The sequence below is a fragment of the Panulirus ornatus genome, chromosome 3 (assembly GCF_036320965.1).
Source record: "Panulirus ornatus isolate Po-2019 chromosome 3, ASM3632096v1, whole genome shotgun sequence".
NCBI classification, from domain to species: domain Eukaryota; kingdom Metazoa; phylum Arthropoda; class Malacostraca; order Decapoda; family Palinuridae; genus Panulirus; species Panulirus ornatus.
In genome coordinates, this window is record NC_092226.1 from 11250025 (window position 1) to 11274953 (window position 24929).

General features: G+C 39.6%; 1 protein-coding gene across 6 annotated transcripts in view; it reads right to left on the minus strand.

Moving 5' to 3' along the window:
• The window catches only part of LOC139760398 (uncharacterized), a 63581-nt gene extending 42441 nt beyond the window's left edge, over positions 1–21140 (minus strand). For 3 of the 6 annotated variants that reach the window (XM_071683573.1, XM_071683544.1, XM_071683580.1), the window contains exons 1-5: positions 20753–21138; positions 16744–16913; positions 16002–16118; positions 15180–15290; positions 10002–10118 (exon numbers count right to left, since the gene is read on the minus strand). In XM_071683573.1, the coding sequence (XP_071539674.1) occupies positions 10002–10118; positions 15180–15290; positions 16002–16118; positions 16744–16913; positions 20753–20850 (613 nt within the window). In that variant the 5' untranslated portion in view covers positions 20851–21138. Of the gene's footprint in view, positions 1–10001; positions 10119–15179; positions 15291–16001; positions 16119–16743; positions 16914–19705; positions 19826–20752 lie in introns of those variants that run through there. The other 3 variants (XM_071683533.1, XM_071683563.1, XM_071683554.1) reach the window with 3 other exon arrangements.
• Positions 21141–24929: the final 3789 nt, after the last annotated feature.

The window sequence follows — 24929 nt, forward strand, 5'->3', positions numbered from 1 at the left end:
CCACATCCTTGGAATATCTAAAAATATTAAAAATCTTGCACTTTACAGGTTTCATGTCTTTAGTAGTATTATATGATCTGTGAGACTCGGAGAAACAGGAGCTACAAAGAAGTTTCATAATCATGCTTTTACATTACCTATACCCAATCTCTAAGATTTGGACTATTTTCCTTAAATTTTTTTCAACTGTTACTGTTTATTGATTCAGCTATCAGCACTGGATTATGTTTTATTCCAGACGACAATTATCATTGTTCTATTTGTAGTATACTTATTAACTACACCAGAAAAAAGTTTAGTCCAAAAACATCCAATATTCTAATGCCTGCACATTTAAGATTCCCGCTCAAATGTCACTCAAGTTTTCAAAGGTTGTCAATTTTCCAAGTATTGCCATTGCCCATGCCACCACATTGTCAATGTTCTTCCAGAAAGAATTTGAATTTGAAGTAGCATAGCTCCATGAAATTCTCAGTCATTTCTGTGGTTTTCACCCTTATCCTACCCTTGGTTCCACTAAGTTGGTGTGCAACCTAAGGAAGTATTATGGTTTTGCTAACAGGACCATGTAAGATATCATGAGGCAAAGTACAAAGCTGTTAAACTTTTACACTGAGAATTATTTCATTAAGAGCACTGCTAAGCACAAAAAAAGCACATAGTAGATTGCCCAGCATCAATAAGCTTGTATACAAATAGTTTAAGCAATGCCACAGTGAAGGCATAATCATTTCTAGTCCCATTTTATGTGAAAAGGCTAAAAATCTTTATTTTCTATGTAACTGCCAAACTCTGCTTTAGTCTACATTACACTTGTTGGAGACACAAGAAATAAGTTTGGATCAGCACAATAGATAAATATTTTTATTTTCTTTCACAGCATATACTTACTTATATTTAAGTACATAAATTTAATATTGAGAAACTCTATTAAGGATAGAAAATCACCACAGTTAAATTTACAAAACGTTCTAACATTCTGCAAGATAGATCATTATCTATGATATGAAAAACATAATGATTATTCAACATTGCTTAATTTCAAAGAAATTCATAATAGAGAACTTAGAATGAATGTGTTATGAATTACCAGTGACATAAGTTATCATATTTCCATTTTTTCATAAATTCTTTTCATCAAAGTACTAATTCTGAGATTTTTCAATTCCAGTAATTATTTCTTATAACATGCAGATCTCACTTGTTAAAAATACAAAACCTTTCAGCACAAAATGTATTTTTGATAATTATACCAGACCCTCTAAAACTTACTATGAAGTACAGTATGTCTCAAGAAAAGGTGGTAACATACAAAACTTGATAATATTCTTTATATTACACAAGATATGTCAGTAAAAAATGACACAAAATGCTAGTGTCTAAATTCCAAATTAAGTAAACTGAAAAAAAGTCAGACCTCTAGCAACTGTTATGATGTGATTATGCTCTCATGTTACTCCAGTTTTCCTAACACAATGACATTACTGATGATATCAAATCAAGATATTTTACTGAATGATTTATTAATCTGTATTACTATACAAGTAAATGTATAAACCCTTTGGCCATGGAATATGACCTGTCATAATAAACAACCTTCCTTCTAACAGTCCAAGGCTGCCAAAAACAGTTTGCAAATCCCATACGGTTTACCAACCCTCCGTACCCAGGATATGGCACCAGGTGCCGTCCCTAAGCAGTGTCCGACTTAAGCCTCATGCATAAGCTTTGAATAAGTTCAGTGATTACCGCAACCCACACAAGTGATTCAATCAATTTTTTATTTTTCTTTTACCATTACATAATTCATGGGCATAATAATGTCAAGATATGCTGTGCAAGTATGTGTTATGTTTCATGATCCATAAACAAAGATACAGCAAGACTTCATGTTATGAAGTTTTAGACTTCTGATCCTTTAAAATTAGCATATGTTGTACTGACTTACAACACTGTGCTACAACTGGTGACAAATTAAAAAAATCAAAGATTTTTATCTCTATAATTTCAATGCCTAAAAGAATCTTTCTTTCATTCAAAATGCATATTACCATATTTGAAGGATTCATGCACTTATCATGCAGATTTTAATTATGTCAAGGCAAAATACCATTCTATTTGTATGCCACCAGCTGGGCAGAAACGTTCTTTTGTGTTCATCACTAACCTAATATTTACCTCATCCATGATAAACGTAAACATTTCAATAAATCTGGATCTCCCTAACTGAAATGGTGTCTGAATCAGATGATTCAGGGGTTGATGCAGAGCTATTTATCTTTATCTCTGATGCCCGTTCCCTTTGGAAAGTCCCTCAAGGGAGTGGTCATGGCAAAAGTGTCTCCTTAACTGGTGGAACTCCACTGCTGCTTTTTAGCCTTTAGTGCCTCACCCTTCACAGGCCACTAACTGAGGGCAACTATAGCACAGTGACCAACTTCTAACTAATGTGTCTGCCATATGTTCCAACCTAATGTTCCAATCCATTACTTCTACTTAATGCTCCTAACTAATACTCCTACATCATACTACTTCAATCTAATGATTCTACCTATTGCTCCTGTCTAATGTTTCCACTTACTACTTCTGTCTATTGATGCAGACAAGCCTAGTTTGCTTCCTTTTCATCCCAGTTCTCCTCATCCAACTCCATCACCATCTCAAGCTCTCATTACCATATTTTTCATTATGTCTGTTACATATCTTCTGCATTACCTTTGATATGGCAACATTTGATAAATTAGATAATGGGGTGATGCAAATAACCCCAGTGCACCTCTTGCCCCCTTTCAGTAACCTTCAGTCCACCCCATACTACACCAGCTGCATCTAAAGCGAATGTATAGTGGAAGGAAAGCACCTCAAAGCAATGAGTTTTTATCAACAGTGTACAGAACGTGTATGAGTAGGAAGAGAGGAAAGTGTGTGGTTCCAGGTGAAGGCTGGTCTTCAGCAGGGGTGTGTGATGTTACTATGACTTTTCTATTTATTGATGGGATGTTGAGGGTCTATGCATGGGTCTAAGAGATAGTGGCACATATGCATTATGTAGGGGGGGGGGGGTGGAGTCTGTTGCTGTCTGCTGATGACACAGCTCTGGTGGAAGATTCAAGCAAGAAACAACAATACTTGGAGATGAGTCTGGGGGACTGCGTGAAGGAGGGATGTGAAATGAGTTGTCAATATAAACATTCAATTATTTATTTTACCTAAACTGAAAAACTAATTCCTGATTATTATTGTTTCACCATATATAATAAATCTTTTCTTGTTGCAGTTTATGCAGTTGACTAATAATTTTCTATAACAGCAACAGTACAATTGTTTGTAAAATCACCATGCAAACCATTCAGGTGCAATGTTGTCAAAGCCACATGGGCATTGGCAACACATATCAATGTATACATACATTTACATACATGGACATATACTATATACACATGTACATATTCATACTTGCTTGCCTTCATCCATTCCTGGCGCTACACTGCCCCACAGGAAACAGCATCGCTACCCCCTGCTTCTTTGAGGTAGTGCCAGAAAAACAGACAAAAAAGGACACATTCGTTCACAATCATTCTCTAGCTGTCATGTGTAATACACCCAAACCACAGGTCCCTATCCACATCCAAGCCCCACACACCTTTCCATGGTTTACCCCAGATGCTTCACATGCCCTGGTTCTGTCCATTGACAGCACATTGACCCCAGTATACTACATCATTCCAATTCACTCTATTCCTTCTATGCCTCTCACCCTCCTGTATGTTCAGGCCCCAATCACTCAAAATCTTTTTCACTCTATCCTTCCGCCTCCAGTTTGGTCTCCAGCTTCTCCTTTTTCCCTCCACCTCTGACACATACATCCTCTTTGACAATCTTTCCCCACTCATTATCTCCATATGTTAAAACCATTTCAACACACCCTCTTCTGCTCTCCCAACCACACTCTTTTTATTACCAGACATCTCTCTTATCCTTTCATCACTTACTCGATCAAACCACCTCACACCACATATTGTCCTCAACCATTTCATTTCCAACACATCCATCCTACTTTGTACAACCCTATTTATTGCCCATGCCTCGCAACCATATAATATTTTTGGAACTACTATTCCTTTAAACATACCCATTTTTGCTATCTGAGATAATGTTCTCTCCTTCGACACATTCTTCCTCACTCCCAGAACCTCCGTCCCCTCCCCCAACCTGCGACACTCCCACTTCCATGGTTCCATCATCTGCTAAGTCCACCCCCAGATATCTAAAACACTTCACTTCCTCCAATTTTTCTCCATTCATTCTTACATCCCAATTAACTTGTCCCTCAACCCTACTGAACCTAACAACCTTGCTCTTATTCACATTTACTCTCAACTTTCTCCTTTCATACACTTTTCCATACTCAACCACCAACTTCTGCTGTTTCTCACTTGAATCAGCCACCAGACCTGTATCATCGGCAAACAACTGACTCGCTTCCCAGGCCTTCTCATCCCCAACAGACTGCATTACTCGCCTCTCTCTCCAATACTCTTGCATTTGCCTCCTTAACCACCCTATCCATAAACAAATTAAACAACCTTGGGGACTTCACACATCCCTGCCACAGACTGACATTCCCTGGGAACCAATCTCGCTCCTGTTTTCCTACTCGTACATATGCCTTACATCCTTGGTAAAAACTTTTCATTGCTTCTACCAACTTACCTCCCACACCATATACTCTTAAGACCTTCCACAAAGCATCTCTATCAACCCTATCATGTGCCTTCTCCAGGTCCATAAATGCTACATACAAATCACACACATTCTTCAAAGCAAACACCTAATCCACACATCCTCTACTGCTTCTGAAAGCACACTGCTCTTCCCCAATCTGATGCTCAGTACATGCCTTCACCCTCTCAATCAACACCCGCCCACACAATTTCCCAGGAATATTCAACAAACTTATGACTCTGTAGTTTCAACACTCACCTTTATCCACTTTGCCTTTGTACAATAGCACTATGCATGCATTCCACCAATCCTCAAGCACTTCACCATGATCCATACATACACTGAATATCCTTACCAACCAGTCAACAACACAGTCACCCCCCCTTTTTTTTTTTTATAAATACTACTGCAATACTATCCAAACCCACCACCTTGCCAGACTTCATCTTCTGCAAAGCTTTCAATACCTCATCTCTCTTAACCAAACCACTCTCCCTGACCCTCTACTTCACGCATCACCCTGACCAAAGCACTCTATATCTGCCACTCTATCATCAAACACATTTAACAAACTTTTAAAATACTCACTCCATCACTTCTTGTTATTATCTCCCCACTTGTCCCCTTCACTGCTGTTCCCATTTTTTCTCTTGTTTTATGTATGTTATTTACCTCCTTCCAAAACATCTTTTTATTCTCCCTAAAATTTAATAATACTCTCTCACCCCAACTCTTATTTGCCCTCTTATTCACCTTTTGCACTACTTCCCTGCAAGTATCGTCCAAACGCCTCTCTCTTCTCTTTCACTTGAAATCTTACTTCATCCCCCCACTCACTACGCTTTCTAATGTGCCCACCTCCCATCTTTCTTATGCCACATGCATCTTTTGCACAAGCCATCACTGCTTCCGTAAATACATTCCATTCCTCACCCACTCCCCTCTTGTCATTTGCTCCCACCTTTTGCCATTCTACGCTCAATCTCTCCTGGTACTTCCTCACACAAGTCTCCTTTCCAAGCTCACTTACTCTCACCACTCTCTTGTCTCCAACATTCTCTCTTCTTTTCTGAAAACCTCTACAAATATTCACCTTTGCCTCCACAAGATAGTGATCAGACATCCCTCCAGCTACATTATCATCCAAAAGTCTCTCTTTTACATGTCTATCCATTAACACATAATCCAGTAATGCCCTTTGACCATCTCTCCAACTCACATACATATACTTATATCTCTCTTTTTATACCAGGTATTCCTAATTATCAGTCCTTTTTCAGCACACAAATCCACAAGCTCTTCACCATTTCCATTTACAACACTGAACACCCCATAAACACCAATTATACCCTCAAGTACCACATTACTCACCTTCACATTTCAATCACCCATCACTATAACCTAGTCTTGTGCATCAAAGCTGCTGACACACTCACTCAGCTGCACCCAAAACACTTGCCTTTCATGATGTTTCTTCTCATGACCAGGTGCATAGGCACCAATAATCACTCATCTCTCTCCATCCACTTTCAGTTTTACCCAAAGCAATCTAGAATTTACTTTCTTACACTCTATCACATACTCCTACAACTCCTGCTTCAGGAGTAGTGCTACTCCTTCTTTACCTCTTGTCTACTCACCAACCCCTGACTTTACTCCCAAGACTTCCCCAAACCACTCTTCACCCTTGACCCTTGAGCTTCATTTCACTCAGAACCAAAACATCCATGTTTCTTTCCTCAAACATACTACCTATCTCTCCTTTCTTCTCATCTTGGTTACATCCACAAACCCCAATCTGAGCCTTCGAGGAGGATGAGCACTCCATACTTGACTCCTTCTTCAGTTTCCCTTTTTAGAAATCTAAATACAAGGAGGGGGGTTCCAGCCCCCCCACTCCCGTCCCCTTTAGTTGCCTTCTATGACATGCGGGGAATACATGGGAAGTATTCTTTCTCCCCTAACCCCAGGAATAAGCATCAAATTATAATCATTACAATGATAAGGTGTATTGTATTTTTCAAATATTTTTTACATGGTTCTCTTCAGATGGTTCCTTACTTATGAATGGAACAATAACCATCTATGTATCTAGAAAAGTATTAGAGAAAAATAGCTTGAGCAGAGTAAGTAGCAAATGATAGGTAGCCACTGACCAGAGGTATAACACCAGTGCCAATGGTCTGGGTATTGGGTGGGTTAGTGACAGCTGTGCTTAGCAAGCACTTTAGTGATTGTCAAGTTGCACTCCTCTGACCCAGGTAGCTGTCTCTTCTTTTTGTGTCACCACCCGTGGACTGCTGGCATTCTGTCCACAAACATATAATCTCGTCACACAGAACACTTGACAACATTTAACTCCCACAACTCATTCTTTGCAATTCTAAATTTTCCTGCAGTGAGTGCTATGCACCAGCTCTGCCTTTTGTCAAAATGACAGGAGGAACTAACAGAAGTTGTAGGTAGGAACATTACGCAGAAGCATTAGGTAGAAACATTAGGTATAAGTAGTGGGTAGGAACATTTTGTTGTAGCAGTATGTAGGGACATTAGCTAGATATGTCGGTGATAATTCACATCATTAGAAGAAAAAGAGTGTAATAATCATTATTACTATTATTTTGCTTTGTCGCTGTCTCCCGCGTTTGCGAGGTAGCGCAAGGAAACAGACAAAAGAAAATGGCCCAACCTACCCAGTACACATGTATATACATACACGTCCACACACGCAAATATACATACCCATACATCTCAATGTACACATATATATACACACACAGACACATACATATATACACATGCACACAATTCACACTGTCTGTCTTTATTCATTCCCATCGCCACCTTGCCACACATGGAATAACGTCCCCCTCCCCCCTCATGTGTGCAAGGTAGCACTAGGAAAGGACAACAAAGGCCCCATTCGTTCACACTCAGTCTCTAGCTGTCATGCAATAATGCCCGAAACCACAGCTCCCTTTCCACATCCAGGCCCCACAGAACTTTCCATGGTTTACCCCATTATAAGTAACTATTTTTCTCCCCACAGAACTTTCCATGGTTTACCCCATTATAAGTAACTATTTTCTCTCTCTCTCTCTCTCTCTCTCTCTCTCTCTCTCTCTCTCTCTCTCTCTCTCTCTCTCTCTCTCGTTCTTTTTCTTTCTAACAATGCCTGATAATATGCTATGCAAAAACTTACCTGGCAACTACATGCCACTATCTGGCATTTGTTCACCTCACTTTCTTGCCTGGCTTGGTTACTGGCAGAATTATATCAACCACTAGTACCTTTGACACCTCATAACTGGATATAATGTGAGTGTGAAATGCTAATATGTGTTTTTCTTGTCTTAACTTATTTCCTTCATTTCTATATTTATATATTTCTGATGCCCATTCCTTCAGGAAACTCCTTTAAGGGGGTGGCCATGGCAGAGAAGTCTCCATAACTGGTGAATTCCTGTGCCCCTTCATATCCATTAGGGCTTTTAATTCTAAAAGAAAAATAACTTCTCAGTTTTGAAAATTCCCTAAGTTTTTCCAATGCATTACTGGCATAATCTAGAAAGCAGTTTACAGTGGGTTAATGCCAGATATGGAAACTTTATGGGTTTGCCTTGATAAAAAAGTAACATGGAGAAATTAGAATTTTCATATTTTACTGGAGACTTAACAACTTGTACACATGTTGAGGATGTGTTCAAGTAATCTGAGAGAGTGCATGTATCTGATCTACCCACGAGAATAAGGAACAAAGTTAATCAACCTCCTTAAGCAGATCCTTAAGCAGAAATAAATTTCCAGAAGCTTCTGAAAACTGGGCACTTTTCAAGTAAAGGAATAAACAATTACTTTCTTATGAAGTGAAAGAACATCATACAAGAGTATGAAAAATAAAGAAACAAGGAAAACAGCCCTAAACTTTACCCTACATAAGTACGGTAGCATCCAGAACACGTCTTAGCCTTTGAGGAGAAAAGATCCTCATTTGGCTCTTTCCTCTGTTCCCACTTCTGGAAAAGAATATAGGAGAGGAGGACGTCAACCCACCCACCCCTGCTCCTCTTAGTTGGATTATCATCTGGATCACAAGACTCCTTATCATTACAGAGCAAATAACACCTAATTTCATCCAACTCAGCAGTCTACTGTAACATTTTTCCCATGCTATGGCTGATGGGTAACTGGAAAAACTCATCTATAATTGTCTTTATAAATAGACCCTAGGCATCTTGTGCCACTAACACATATTAGCTGAGATTTGACTACTGGTGTGAATGCACAAATCACAGATCTAAATGAGGTTCCCTTTTCCAGGCTATGTAGATCTACATGAGGTCTAGTGGCAGGGTTAGTGATAACAAAAATAAATGTGTTGAATATCTGTTGTTCTGCTTTCCATAATTTATCATATTTTCAACCACTGCCTTATTTCAATTTCAAAATAGTATACTAAACATAAAGAGAACCTGATATGTTAAAACATTAGCTCAGTCATCAAATACCATAACAGGTTCATTAATAATTTATTGATAAAAGTATCAGCAACATGAGTGCAAAAAGAAAAACTGAGTGAATTGAAATATAAAGTAAGCCATTATATATGATGCACTCTATATTCAAGGATTTATACATTACAATTGAAGTTAAAAACTAATCTTTAATATGTCCTAATCCTGACTTTGATACAAGATCCAGTAGCTTCATTTCTTACTACAGATAAATCATTATCACCTGAAACAAAACCTCTACGAGTAATGAGGGAAAAACAAATAAAGAGCGAAGGCCATTGACGGCTTAAATGTGACAAATTGGTATGAGAAACAGAAAAGACAACCTCAAAAACATCTGGGACACACTGAGAGGAAGGAGAAGGGAAGAATATCCTAATTGTTATTCATCTGAAGGCCAAATTGGAGAAGACAAACAGGGTAACCAAGGAAGAGATGGAAGGACAGCATACAGGAAACACTAATGAAATATAAAATGGAAAGACTGGACAAACTACAGAAAGAGGAAAAGTTCCAAAACTGAGTGAAATTGATAGATCCCATGCTGTATAATGACATATTGTGCAAGTATACCCAAGGGACAAATTAAGTTGGTATATAATACGCACACACACCTTTTCTTCATGTCATCAGGTGAGATGAGTGAGGTAGCAATGCGAGATGAATACAGATAAATGATGCTAAGACCCATGAAAATTCATAAGATAAAGAACTTTAACTACCTGACTTCAAAATTGAATAAAAGTGTAACAAGTTCTATACCTGAATGATCATGCTTCAGAATGCCTTCTTTGGTGTCAGGACGATATGATGGTGAATCTGCTACAGGTGACGAAGGATTAGAGAGATCCAAGTGGTTGTCCTGATCCATCATACTTTCTAAAATGCAAGGCTTAATTAGTAACAAAATATTAAATATCCCATCTGTATTTCTATCTCATGAAAAGCTTTGTTGCTTTATCAGTTTGCACTAGAAATATCAGAAACTCTATCAGAGGAAATGATCCTAGCCTCCTCTTGTAAAAGTTTTCAGCTCATTTACTTTATCTATCCTTTATGAGATGTCTAAAATATCACACAGATATGCATTATACAGACTCCTTCCAACTATGAATGTGGATTACTTAAAGAATAAGAAAAATCTAACACATCCAAGTAGATTCCTTCATCATTACATCACTCACATACAGGCTCCTTCTCTTACTTATTCATACTAATCTCATTCCTCTAAAATACTCTTCTGCTTTTTCTATTTATATGTTCTTACAAACTTAGCACTACATCTTTTATTCTATCAACCATTTCACAATACTGTACCTTACCTCTAATCATTCTCTGGATTCTCATTGTATCTACATCTATTTATTTATTTATTATACTTAGTTACTGTCTCCTGCGTTAGCAAGGTAGCACAATGAAACAGACGAAAGAATGGCCCAACCCACCCACATACAAGTGTATATACATAAATGCCCATACACGCACATGTACGTATCTATACATTTCAACGTATATATACATATACATACATACACGTGTACATATCCACACTTGCTGCCTTCATCCATTCCCATCACCACCCCGCCACACATGAAATGGCACCCCCTTCCCTCCCTCTCTAGCTGTCATGTGTAATGCACCAAAACCACAGCTCCCTTTCCATATCCAGGCCCCACAAAACTTTCCATGGTTTACCCCGTTCGCTTCACATGCCGTGGTTAATCCATTGACAGCACGTTAACCCCAGTATACCACATCACTCCAGTTCACTATATTCCTTGCACGCCTTTCACCCTTCTGTATGTTCAGGCCCTGATCACTCAAAATCTTTTTCACTCCATCCTTCCACCTCCAACTTGGTCTCCCACTTCTCATTCCCTCCACCTCTGACACATATATCCTCTTTGTCAATCTTTCCCCATTCATTCTCTCCATGTGACCAAACCATTTCAATACACTCTCTTCTGCTCTCTCAACCACATTCTTTGCATTACTACACATCTCTCTTACCCTTTCATTACTCACTCAATCAAACCACCTCACACCACAGACTGTCCTCAAGCATTTCCAACATCCACCTTCCTCCGCACAACCCTAACTATAGCCCACACCTCGCAACCATGTAACATTGTTGGAACAACTTTTCCCTCAAACATACCACTTTTTGCTCTCCGAGATAACATTCTCGCCTTCCACACATTCTTCAAAGCTCCCAGAACCTTTGCCCCCTTCCCTACCCTGTGACTCACTTCCACTTCCATGGTTCCATCCGCTGCTAAATCCACTCCCAGATATCTAAAACACTTCATTTCCTCCAGTTTTTCTCCATTCAAACTTAACTCCCAATTAACTTGGCCCTACATCTATCTATATATATTTAGTTATGAACTTACTTCCATGGGTAGATCTAGTGTATACAGCCTCTCACTCCACACATACAATCAGAAACATACATCCAATGAACTTACAAAGAGCAAGGATTCCCTTATCAATATAACAGCTTCTTAACCCACTAACTGTGGCTACTTTACACACTGTCTATCCCTACTTACAACCTCCGTGATTTATGACCATCTGAACATATGACCAGAAAAAAATATAAAAGAAATATAAGTATAAAAATTAAGCTTGGTTGTATGTCTGCCAGTGCTAATGGCTGTGTGCATATGACAGTGACTTCTAGATGATATCCTGGCATTGTGTACATCACAGCATCTCTCTCAGATCTCGTTCTCAGTGACCATTCCATAAGCACACATTATTCAAGTGACTCTAAGGAATTTTCAAGCTGGATTAAACCATTTTTGTATCAAACTCCAAACTCAGTTATCAACTTGTGCTGTTTCTCACTCAAATTAGTCAAATGTGCTGTATCATTAGCGAACAACTGACTCATTTCCCAGGCCCCCTCATCTCCAACAGATGTCATTTATCTCCCTCACCTACCCATCCATAAACAAATTAAACAACCTTGGTGACATCACACACCCTTGTCGTACAAATGCCTTACACCCTCAATAAAAACTTCTCACTGCTTCTAGCAGCTTACTTCTCACATCATATATTCTTAAGACCTTGCACAAGCATCTCTATAAACACTATCATATGCATTCTCTAAATCCATAAATGCTACATACAAATCCACCTGTTTTTCTAAGTATTTCTCAATTACATTCTTCAAAGCAAACACATAATCCACATACCCTATACCACTTCTGAAACCACACCGCTCTTCCTCAATCTGATGTTCTGTACAGGCTTTCACCCTCATAATTAATACCCTCCCAAATAATTTTCCAGGTGTACCAAACAAACTTATGTCTGTGTAGTCTGAACACTATGCATGCATTCCTCCAATCCTCAGGCACTTTACCATGATCCATACATATGTGCTGAATATCCTTACCAACCAATAAACAACACAGTCACCCCCTTTCTTAATAAATTCATCTGCAATACCATCCAATCCTGCTGCCTTGCCAGATTTCATCTTCTGCAAGGTTTTCACCACCTCTTTTCACCAAACCACTCTCCCTAACTCTCACTTCGCATTCCACTCCTACCTAAACACCCTACATCTGCCACTCTATCATCAAACACATTTAACAATCCTTCAAAATACACACTTCATCTCACTCCACACTATTTTGCTCCCTTCAGCAATGTCCCTATTTGTTCTCTTGACTTTCGCACATCCTTTACGTAAACTCCTTCCAAAACATCTTTTTATTCTCCCTAAAGTTTAATGATACTCTCTCACCCCAACTCTCATTTGTCCTCTTTTTCAACCAGTGCACCTTCTTGAGCTCCTTCCACTTTCTATTATACATCTCACAATCATTTGTACTCCTTCCTTTTGAGTACCACCTAAATGCACCTCTTTTCTCTTTCACTAATAACTTTACTTCTTCATCCCACCACTCACTACCCTTTTTAATCTGCCCACCTCCCACATGTGCTATGTGCATATGCTATCACTGCTTCCCTAAATACCACCCATTCCTCACCTACTCTCACTCACTTCATTTGCTCTCACAGACTGCCATTCTAGACTCTATCTCTCCTGATATTTCTTCAAACGTCTCCTTTCCAAGTTCACTTACTCTCTTTTCCCTGACATTGTATCCCCTTTTTCAAACCTCAACAAATCTTCAACCTTGCCTTGACAAAATACTAATCAAACATCCTTCCAGCTGTCCCTCTCAGCATATTCATTTTCAAACATCTCTCTTTTACACTGAATACCCCACACACACCAATTATACCTATCACTAATACCCAGTCTTGTGCATCAAAACTGCTGATACAATCACTCAGGTGCTCCTAAAATACTTGCCTCTCATGATCTTTCTGCTCATGGCCAGGTGCATAAGCACTCATAATCACCCATCTCTCACCATCCACTTTCAGTTTTACCCACATCAATCTAAAAATTACTTTCTTACAATTTCAAACACTCCCACAACTCTTGCTTCAGAAGTAGTGCTACTCCTCTTGACCTCTCACTAACCCCTGACTTTAATCCAAAAGACATTTCCAAACCATTCTTCCTCTTTATCCTTGAGCTTCATTTGACTCAACAGCCAGAATATCCAGGTTTCTTTCCTCAAACATACTAGCTATCTCGTCTCTCTTCTCATTTTGGTTACATCCACACATTCAGGCACCCCAATCTGAGCCTTCAAGGAGGATAAGACTTCCCCACTTGACTCCTTCTGTTTCCTCTTTCAGAAATTGAAATACAACAAGGGGAGGGTTTCCAGCCCACTCCTGCCCCCTTTAGTCCCCTTCTGCAACACATGGGGAATACGGAAAGAATGAGTGAGGATATAAGTGTCAGAAGTAGAGGGAAAAAGAAGCAGCAGGAAACTAAGTTTAAGATGGAAGAATGCAGTGAAGAAGATTTTGAGCGATCAGGGCCTGAAAGTGCAGGAGGTGAAAGGCACGCACAGAATAGTGCATTGGAACAATTTGATACACTGTGGTCAACATACCACAAATGGAATGAACCAGGGCATGTGAAATGTCCAGGATAAACCATGGAAAAGTCTGTGGGGTTTGGATATGGAGATGGAGCTGTGGTTTTGGTAAATTACATATGGCAGTTTGTATATGGATGTGAGCAGGCGTGGCCTTTCTTTGTTTCCTGGCACTATCTTGCTGTTCATCTACATCTTGTGCTTCAACTAAAACATCATGCACGTTCTTTACCAAATTATCGTATCCTAAGTTTTTCATGCAGCAATATCATCTCAAAGGGCTTTAATATGTGCTTCTTTCTAATAATTTGTAAATTCCACACACATCTTTAACATATTCTGTATATTTCATTTTCAATCTTACTATTCACTTACTTTAAATGGACAGAAAATACTGGCCTCACTTCCATACTTCAAAGCTGGGACATGAAATCCATTAATCAATCTTCTTCCAGATTCAAAATATAAATACTTTCCAGTCACCACAGCTCTTGGTACTCTTCCAATTCCTTCCTTACATGATCCTACTCAAAATATTTGCTTTTGCACTGCCATCCTTACTGATCAGAATTCCAAATTCCCTGAACTAATAACTTTCAATAATTCTTCTCCACTCAAAATGAGAGTCCAACAATTGTCTGTCTCTTTATGAGAGAACCCTGCTCTTACTCGCACAAACTTTCAACATCCTCTTCATCTTAAAGGCCTACCAATGTATCTGAATCCTCTGATTCTGTAATTGAAAGAGCATTATTTGCACAGAGTAACTAAGTTAACTTCCTTTTTGTTCCATTAGGATTCATTAATACAAGGAAACCTCTTATTCATTTCACATAATGCCCCATCCCTAAAAAAAATAAACTGACATGATACTGCACATCTCTGACGCACTCCCACATTATTTCAAACAATTCGTTTGTCATGCAATACTGCTAAAAATAATCCTTATCATACTCCATACCTTCTTTAACGATGACATCTTCATCAAGAGCCAATGACCAATCAAATTTCTTGCTACCCTTAGCTAATGGAAGAGGCTGTGCCAGCACAGTTGATTCTGTTGGCTGTATAGCTGTAAAAAGAAATATATGAAAAAGGGAGAGGAGGTAATGTTGGAGGTGATGAAGGGGATGGAAGTATTGGAAGGTATGGAAAAGGAAAAGGTAAAAGAAAAGAAGGTAAAGGAGGACAGAGAGAATACAGTTGTGCAAGAGAATAACAAGGGCATAAAAATAATTGGATTAATGGACAGGGACTACAATCAGAGATGAACCGGAAAATTCCAAGTCATGGACTATATCTACTCTCAATTACATATATATCATGATCATACATGCATCTTCTGGAGGAATTACTTACAAAGCTTTGGGTCCAAAACCCTAACTCCAAAGACTAGCAAAGAGGCTGGGATGATCAATTCTCAAGGGAATGACTTGCAATCCTGCTTCACAGTAATATGAAATCCCAAAAAAAATCCAAAAAAGAATCTACCAACATATGATGAAACCAAACAATAAAACAAGAAGCATATCTTTAATGAATAAAATACATGACCCTGGCCATCAGAACAGGATTATAATGAATGTGCACTCTTTTGGTATGGAGATGGCAACTGAAAGAGCAAACAAATGGCCAGAAACTTTAATATACTATATCCTTTTCCTTTTGTCAAAGGGAAAGAGATGAAAGCTTATCTAGTACATATGAATGCCTGAAATTCAGTAAATTGATCAAAAGCAAGAATTTCTGTTGTGACAATAATATTCTTCAATATTTATTTTACCTGTTATTCCCATCTGTTTTTCTTGTGCTTCTATATTTTTGGCCACAGATGCCTTATTATCCAAACTTTCTGATATGCCTAAAGATGAAGTTGACTGTGTTTCTGAACTTTCATAATCTGTGGGAAAAAATAAACTTTTAAATTTAAATTTTCTTTTCCATACTACCTGGCACTACTCAATCCACTTTCCTGATCTTTGGTCAGTTTCTCGTACATACTAAATTCAAGCACAGGTGTTCTACTGGACATCCTATTTATTCAATCAAGTACCATACAAACATATATCTACATGGGGAAAATTAAACCAAAAACATTAATGATTATGACATCATCTTTCATATCATCTATGTAGTAATTTGGTATTCCCATTCCACCTACAATTCATAATGATTCAAGTAAAAACTTGCTCAAATCATAGCAACTTTAACACACACATACTCTTTCAATTTGTCCTTGACTTTTTCTTTCATCATCCTACTGTATCTACTTGCACTGATCTGGATTATATGTGCTTACTTAGTCATTCTCTCCATATCCACCCCCCCTATGCACTTAAAACTATATTTCTTCAGAGTTTTTGGAATAATTTTTAAATATTATCCTTCCCCTTCAATTTCTCATTTATGACTAAGCTTAGTGGGGTTTTCAAAAACATTACGTCACACTTTCTCACCGAGTAGATTTTTTGGTATGCTTACCAATGGAAATTGCATTCCATGACTAAATGCTAAAATCCTCTTACCTGTGACAGGCTTTGGTACAGCACACCATATCAGTCTAGACTTATTGTTGGGACTCATGTACATCCGATCTTCAAAATGCAGCGAACATACCCTCATGGACATCCGGTTGGTGATAGCTTTACTGTGATTCAAATCTGGCCTTTTAATCAAATCACACCATATCTTAAACCTGGAATGATAGAAGGTTATGTCAAAACAGTTTCCACTAACTTAAGATATGTGAAATACAGGTATACAATCCCAAATCCAACAAACTATAAATTGGAATGTCCCAGAAACTGTAAATATCATACCTATCTATAAGACAGAGTATCTAGAAGAAGTACCAAAATACAGACTAGTTTTCCTGATGAGTGTGGTTTGTAAGGTACTAGAAAAGATTATAAGATGGCAAAAGGATGGCTTTCTACAGGAGAAATTACCTATACAAGGGTAACACAATTTCAGGAAAAAGTCATGCTTGACAAACCTGTTAGATCTCTATGAAAGTGTGAACTTTGTTTTAGATAAAATAGAAAGCTGGATGGATTCACTGTATTCAGATTGCCATAAAGCATTTGACATTGTACCATGACATTATACCACGGAAGGATGATTACGATGGAGGATTATCAGGCAGGAATAATCAGAAATACTCCTTCAATGGATTATCTCATTGAAAGAGAACAAAGGACACATGTCTGAAGAGAGTTCTCCAATTGGGTGATGATCAACAGTGGAGCGCTGCAAGTTTCATTTTTGGGATCATTACTTTTTTGATCTGGAAGGAATGGACTCCTACCAGAAATGCTTGCAGGTGACACAAAAGTACAGGAGAGAGGCAAAGCAAGGAGGTGTGATTCATGGTTGATGAAATTCAACCCAAGTAAATGTAACAAAGATGGATCATAGTGAAAAGAAAGCTCAATATGAATGCTATCTAGATAGCAGGAAATATGCTGCAGGAATCAATGTATGAAAGAGACTTGGAACTTGAAATCATCCCAAACCTGTTACAAGAGTCCCACCAAAGAAGACAAGTTGTCTACCAGCAAATATTAGAGGAGATAAAATTCAACACACAAGAACACCAAAGTACGTAGGGGATTTGGATATTTGGAGAGGTGTTCCTTTGACTTTGTTAGTGCACTCAACAACTCTATGAACACCCCTATAACACTTTAGCAGGCCAGTAATAGTAATACCACTCTGGTAATGACACTCCTGATGCTACAGCAGGCCAGCAGAGGCCCTACTGACTATGAAAGACCAACAGTGTTACTCTTGACAATGTGGCAGGCCTAACGTGGCCTCACTATTGTTAGCTGGTAGTAGCCCTCTTGACACTATAGTTGGCTGGTAATGACACTCCTAGCATTGTTGCAGGCCAGTAGGGGCACTCCTGACACTGATAGAACAGAAGTGGCCCTTCTGACACTTTGGCAGGCTAGTTGTGGCATTCCTTACACTGTGGAAGGCCAGTGGTGGCATTCCTGACCCTGTGATAGGCCAGTGGCAGGCCAGCAATAGCACTCCTGATACTGTGGCAAGGCAGCAGTGACACTCATGACACTGAAGGTGACCTGAAGATGCATTCCTGATACTGTGACAGACCAGTATTTACACCCATAACACAATGGAATTCTTGGATTGGCACTCCTGACACTGTAGCATGCTGGTAGTGACACCTCTGATACCATGGCAGGCCAGTAATGGCATTCCTGACACTGACATGCCAGTAATGGCATTCCTGGCACTGTGACAGGCCAGTATTAGTACTCCAAACACTATGGCAGGCCAGTAATACAGGCTTTCCCAATACTATGGCAGGCCAGTAATGGCTTTCCTGATACTATGGCAGACCAGTAATGACATTTCTGACACTGTGACATGCCAGTAGTGATATTACTGACACTGGCAGGTCAGTAATGGAATTCCTGACATTGTGGCAGGCCAATAATGATATTCCTGAGCTATCAGAGGCCAGTAATGATATTACTGACTTTGTGGAAGGCCAGTAATGGAATTCCAGACATTGTGGCAGGCTAGTAATGATATGCCTGACGCTGTGGCAAACCAGTAATGGAATTTCCGACATTGTGTCAGACTGGTAATGATATTACAGACACTGTGCTTGGTAAGTAATGATATTCCTGATATTATGACAGGTCAGTAATGTGTTCCAGATACTGTAGCAGGCCAGTACGTGGAATCCTGACATTTATGGCAAGCCAGAAATGGAATTCCTGATATTGTGGCAGGTTAATAATGATACTCCTGACACTGTGGCAGACCAGTGATTGCAATCCTGACAATGTTGTAGGCCATTAATATGCCACACACTTTGACAAGCCAGAAGTATTACTTCTGAAACTGCAACAAGCTAACTGTGGCACTCCTGACATTGTGGTCAGACTGTAATGGTACTCCTGACTGGGTAGCAGATACTGACAACCTAACACATCAGCTGACCAACAGGGGCCAGTTTATGCCAGGGCACCCATGGCATGTGCGGTTGGCCCTATCCTTTGGAGGACCCCACTTACTGATGACATTCAGATTTTGCATGGTATTTAATAACAAATCTATAATAGATCTAATAATCTTTAAATGTCTTGTATTCAAATGAAACTTTAGTTAATGTAAGTAGAGGAGACAATATTTACAAATATAATTGTTAATAAACATGAGTTATGAAGCCAGATCCAACTATACGGGTAGCTTCTATGATATTCATATAATGTCATATTCTTATTTTGAGTTACAGGAAATGATGGGCCCTACAACTCATCTGGTGTCCACAGCCTTAGTTAAACTTGCCCCTAAGGACACCCCTAAATCTGACAGGCCAGCAGTGGCACTCATAACATTAGGAGGCCAATAGGGACATTTCTGACACTATTGCATGAAACTGTAAGGGGTACTTTGACACAATGGCCAGCCAGATAAGACACTCCTAACACTAGCACTAACACTCCTTACACTGTAGGATGCCAGTAGTGGCACTGTTTGACACTATGGGAAGTCATGAAGGGCACTCCTGAAACTAGCTAGACAGCAGCAGTAGTGGCACTCTGACAATACTGTGTAGGCCAGTACTGCCCCTCCTGACACTGTGGCAGGACGGTAGCGTCCCTTCTGACACTGTGTCAGGCCAGTAGTGAAATTGTCAGGCCCGTAGCAGCGCTCCATACACTGTAACAGACCAGTAGTGGCACTTCTGACACTGTGGCAGGCTAGTACTGACACTGTGACAGGTCAGCAGGGGCACTCCTGACTGTAACAGACCAATAGTGGCATTCTTGTCACAGCGTACCAGTTGTGGCACTAGTGATTGTGGCAGGCCGATAGTGGCACTCTTGACACTGTGGCAGGCCAGTAGTGACACTCCCGACACTGTGGCACGCCAATAGTGGCACACTTGACACTGTGGCAGGCCAGTAGTGACACTCCCGACACTGGGCAGGCCAGTAGTGACACTCCCGACACTGTGGCAGGCCAATAGTGGCACTCTTGGCACTGTGGCAGGCCAGTAGTGACTCCCGACACTGTGGCAGGCCAATAGTGGCACTCTTGACACTGTGGCAGGCTAGTAGTGACACTCCCGACACTGTGGCAGGCCAATAGTGGCACTCTTGACACTGTGGCAGGCTAGTAGTGACACTCCCGACACTGTGGCAGGCCAATAGTGGCACTCTTGACACTGTGGCAGGCCAGTAGTGACACTCCCGACACTGGCAGGGCAGTAGTGACACTCCCGACACTGTGGCAGGCCAGTAGTGACACTCCCGACACTGGCAGGTTAGTGGTAATAGCATTCCTAACACAGCAGGATGTCAGTGGTGGTGTTCTTAGCTCTGACAGGCCAGTCATAGCACTCCTGACTAGCACGGTAGTGATGGCACTGCTGATACTAGGTCAGTAGTGCTACTCCTGACACTGGCAGACCCAGTTCTGCCTAATACTGGCATTAATGTGAGCCAGTAGAGGCCAACCTTGAAACTAGTCATATAGAATGATTACGTATACCTTTCTTTGCTTTTAGGGAAGGAATGAAAACTCAATTCTGGGTTGTCAGTCTTGTTGGAAGTACATCCCTTTGCCTTGCAGCAGCTACCTTTTGGCATGTTCGTGTTGATATATACCAATGTTCGAATCCCTGTGGTCTCTCACCTGTTCCACTCAAAAATAAACATTCAGAGAACAATTTTCGACACTAAACAATTTGGTATTCTTAATGGAATACAGAAACTCCTTGCCAGGCGCTGACACATATCTGGTGGTGAGAGAATTCAAGTTACTGTTCTGTATACACTAAGATTTCTTCCTGACCGGACGAGACGGAACACAAAATAAATGGGATAACGCCAAAACGTCCCATGAAACTGGCTGTAGGTGCTTCCGCGCATGCGCCAAATAGAACTTCATCCTCCACCTTCAGATGGCGCTGGACGTTGTTCCCGTATCTATCCCACCGAATTAATTAATCAAATGAATTGCAAGTAATTTTCAATTATATTCGTACAGTAATACTAAATGAAGTTAAACCTGGCTGTTGAGTTTCTTATTTTACAATGATTATCTGTTGTTTAGGTCGCCAACTGCTATTCATTCAGAGAAAACGTAGAATTCCAAATACTTTAGAGGGGGCTATTATATAATTTTTACATTTATGCACAGGACGTTACGAATCTTTTGTTACACACTAGGTTTCTACCATCAATATTTTAGATGCTTTGAAGTTATACTCTAGAAAAAGGGGACAATTAGTATTCAAACGTCTAAATCGAATGTTATAGAAAGTTAGAATTATCTATGTGGAAACAATAATTTAGGAGGATTAGAAAGACTTGAATAGTTTGTTAATGTTTTACATGAAAGAGACGTACTTTTGAATCACCCGAGGAATTGCTCCCAACGTTTCTTAGACAAGGATCGGCTAGGTTTCTTTAGACTAGGGTACAAAGTGCTCTAACCATACCTAACATAGAATAACGTTGGTTGGGTCAAATCTTTACGTGATTCATTTACTGTGTATTCAATATCATGAATGAGAAATATCCTAACCCAGCAGTCAAGAGTGTAAAACATTCTTATATTGCGTTATGTGGTTTGAAGCCTACCATCCCCATCTATTCACGAGTTTGTAGACCGCACAATTTCATTGAATAGTTTGAAATGAAACACGAATACTTAAAGGAAGTGTATTGGCTGGTAAATGCATCTTTTAGCCATAGGCACATCCAGATTTTCCATCACGCATTGGAGCCTCGTAACTCGTGAGTTGATACTTTGAGTACAATGATTCAACAGAAAATGGATACGCCATCATGTGATACTTTTCAGATGGCAGTTGCAATACGTTTTTTGGGTGATATTTCTATGCACGAGGGAATTCTGACCCCTGACTAAAACATATGAACGTCGCAAAATTGATTGTAGTTAGTCTTTATACATTATGTAACATAAAGTGATATCGAGTGAAGCAATAAATAACATAACTAAACATATTGGCTTATAACTTTAAGGTGAGAGTTATGAATCATGAGCCACTCAAGACGTAGTAACGCGTCGCAACAACCGGGTGTGCCTAGAGGTCACATGCCCCTCCATTTTGGGGCAGTACAGCTTTTAATTTTTCTGACACTTAATCCACTGTCTTACAATTTTACCAATTAAGCAACCCTAATTGGTTGGTTGGCTGATTGTACTTAAGAGCTATCAACTGGCAGGGCCATTAAAGACGTCAGCATTAAGCTACATCCACTAACCGAAAACTATTCCACACTTTCCGGTGTTAAAAATAATTTTAAGACCACATGCACTCTTATAATGCTTGTGGCACTTGGCAACTCTACCGGGAGTAGAGCTGCCAGATTGTCTCCAGCTCCACCTGACACTTCTACACAGGAAATACGTGAGAAATGGTGGGCATCTCTAGTGGCCTCTATATTTCGACTGTTATTTCCAAAGTTCCACGAGTGACTGGAAGCAGGGTGATGGGGCCCATTGAAATGTAAAGGCCAAAGTGACCCACCATGGGCCAATAAGCCTATAAAAAAATCCCTTGCTTTGAATAATGTGCGAGCGTTGTACTTCTAAGGCCTTCAGGTTTTGATTTAAATGAAACATGCGAAGCAATTCAAAGATTTCTAGGACGTTCTTTAAACTTAGGCTGTACATTGGCGATAGCGAAACTTATCATTTGGAGATACAAATCTTTACTCATACTGGCGAAATTTGAAAACAGAAGTTTGACAATCTCAGATAATGAGTAGAGCTGAGTCTGTGAAATTTAACCAAGACGTTGGATTATTGATGACCTAGTTTATGGTAGAATTTAACAAAATTCGAACGTGCTAATGAGAAATTCTTTAAAATGACTTTCACAATGAATTCAAATATGTATCGAAAAAAAGCTTTTGCAATAAACCTTATTAGTTTCAAAGAAAAATATAGATGACTTACAGTATCATTTTCCCGGAAAGTAAAAGTCTTAAGGATGAAATTAGAAATTCTGCCACAAAATTTAGTGTAGTAAGTTAATTCTCAAATTGTTTGTAAAAAAAACAAAAAAAAAGATTATAATCAATAGAGCTCCTTTCATATTGGTCTATTAGATGTGAAAAAACAAGTTTGTTTTACTTTGTCTTAGTATATTTACAGTGCAGAACGTCATTGCAATTTTTTTTTAAGAATCACTTTTCTTTTAATACAGTTTTCGTTATAGATCAGCCAGGAAATTTTTTACATCACTTATACGTCATTATCAAAGCAATAACGTTGCCAGCTGGAGGAAAGGCATCCTGGCACCTCCAATGACGCCCTGGTACGTTTAAGGTTGTATATTATGTTTGTCACGGGCAAAAACTGTCAGAGTCATAGCCGTCTTAGGTGAAAAGAAAGTACTGTGAGAGAAAAAAGAATAAAGAAATTATTCAGGGCTCCATAGACGTTTGTAGACGTAGGTAAAAGTTTGAGGGAAAAGGCGAAAGAAGGAAGAAAATTCCATAGCATCGCTGTTCGAGGAAAGAGGAAGGTGTCATATTGGTCAGTCTTCGAGTAGGAGGTCTCTACCCTGAAATCTAATCTACAGCAGCAGCTAGACTATGTCACGGGTCCAGGCCATTTTTGCGACAGGGATGTCCACCTGCAAACCGTTCATGAGAGCCGTGGCCGGTATTATACCTGTGGAACAGGTGTCATTTTCTATTACTTTATCAAAGCAGGAAAATACTTTCGAAAGGATAAACGTAAAACAGCCACTGTGAAGCCCGATAGATCACACAATATCTTGCACTCACCAGGATAATCTAGCCACGTCTTTTCGTTGTATATCAACTGACTGTTATATTTCTTTGTTGTATCTCCCCTGATGATGTGATCATTACACGAAAATACACTTGGAAACTTACCGTGTTTCATTTCCCCGAGTAAGTAATGTAAGGGTAAGAGAGATGTGTGGAAATAAAAAGAGCGTGGTTGAGAGAGCAGAAGAGGGTGTTTTGAAATGGTTTGGGCACATGGAGAGAATGAGTGAGTAAAGATTGACCAAGAGGGTATATGTGTCGGAGGTGGAGGGAACGAGGAGAAGTGGGAGACCAAATTGGAGGTGGAAAGATGGAGTGAAAAAGATTTTGTGTGATCGGGGCCTGAACATGCAGGAGGGTGAAAGGCGGGCAAGGAATAGAGTGAATTGGATCGATGTGGTATACCGGGGTTGACGTGCTGTCAGTGGATTGAATCAGGGCATGTGAAGCGTCTGGGGTAAACCATGGAAAGTTGTGTGGGGCCTGGATGTGGAAAGGGAGCTGTGGTTTCGGGCATTATTGCATGGCAGCTAGAGACTGAGTGTGAACGAATGGGGCCTTTGTTGTCTTTTCCTAGCGCTTCCTCGCACACATGAGGGGGGGAGGGGGATGGTATTCCATGTGTGGCGAGGTGGCGATGGGAATGAATAAAGGCAGACAGTGTGAATTGTGTGCTTGGGTATATATGTATGTGTCTGTGTGTGTATATATATGTGTACATTGAGATGTATAGGTATGTATATTTGCGTGTGTGGACGTGTATGTATATACATGTGTATGGGGTTGGGTTGGGCCATTTCTTTCGTCTGTTTCCTTGCGCTACCTCGCAAACGCGGGAGACAGCGACAAAGCAAAATAATAAATATATATATATATATATATATATATATATATAT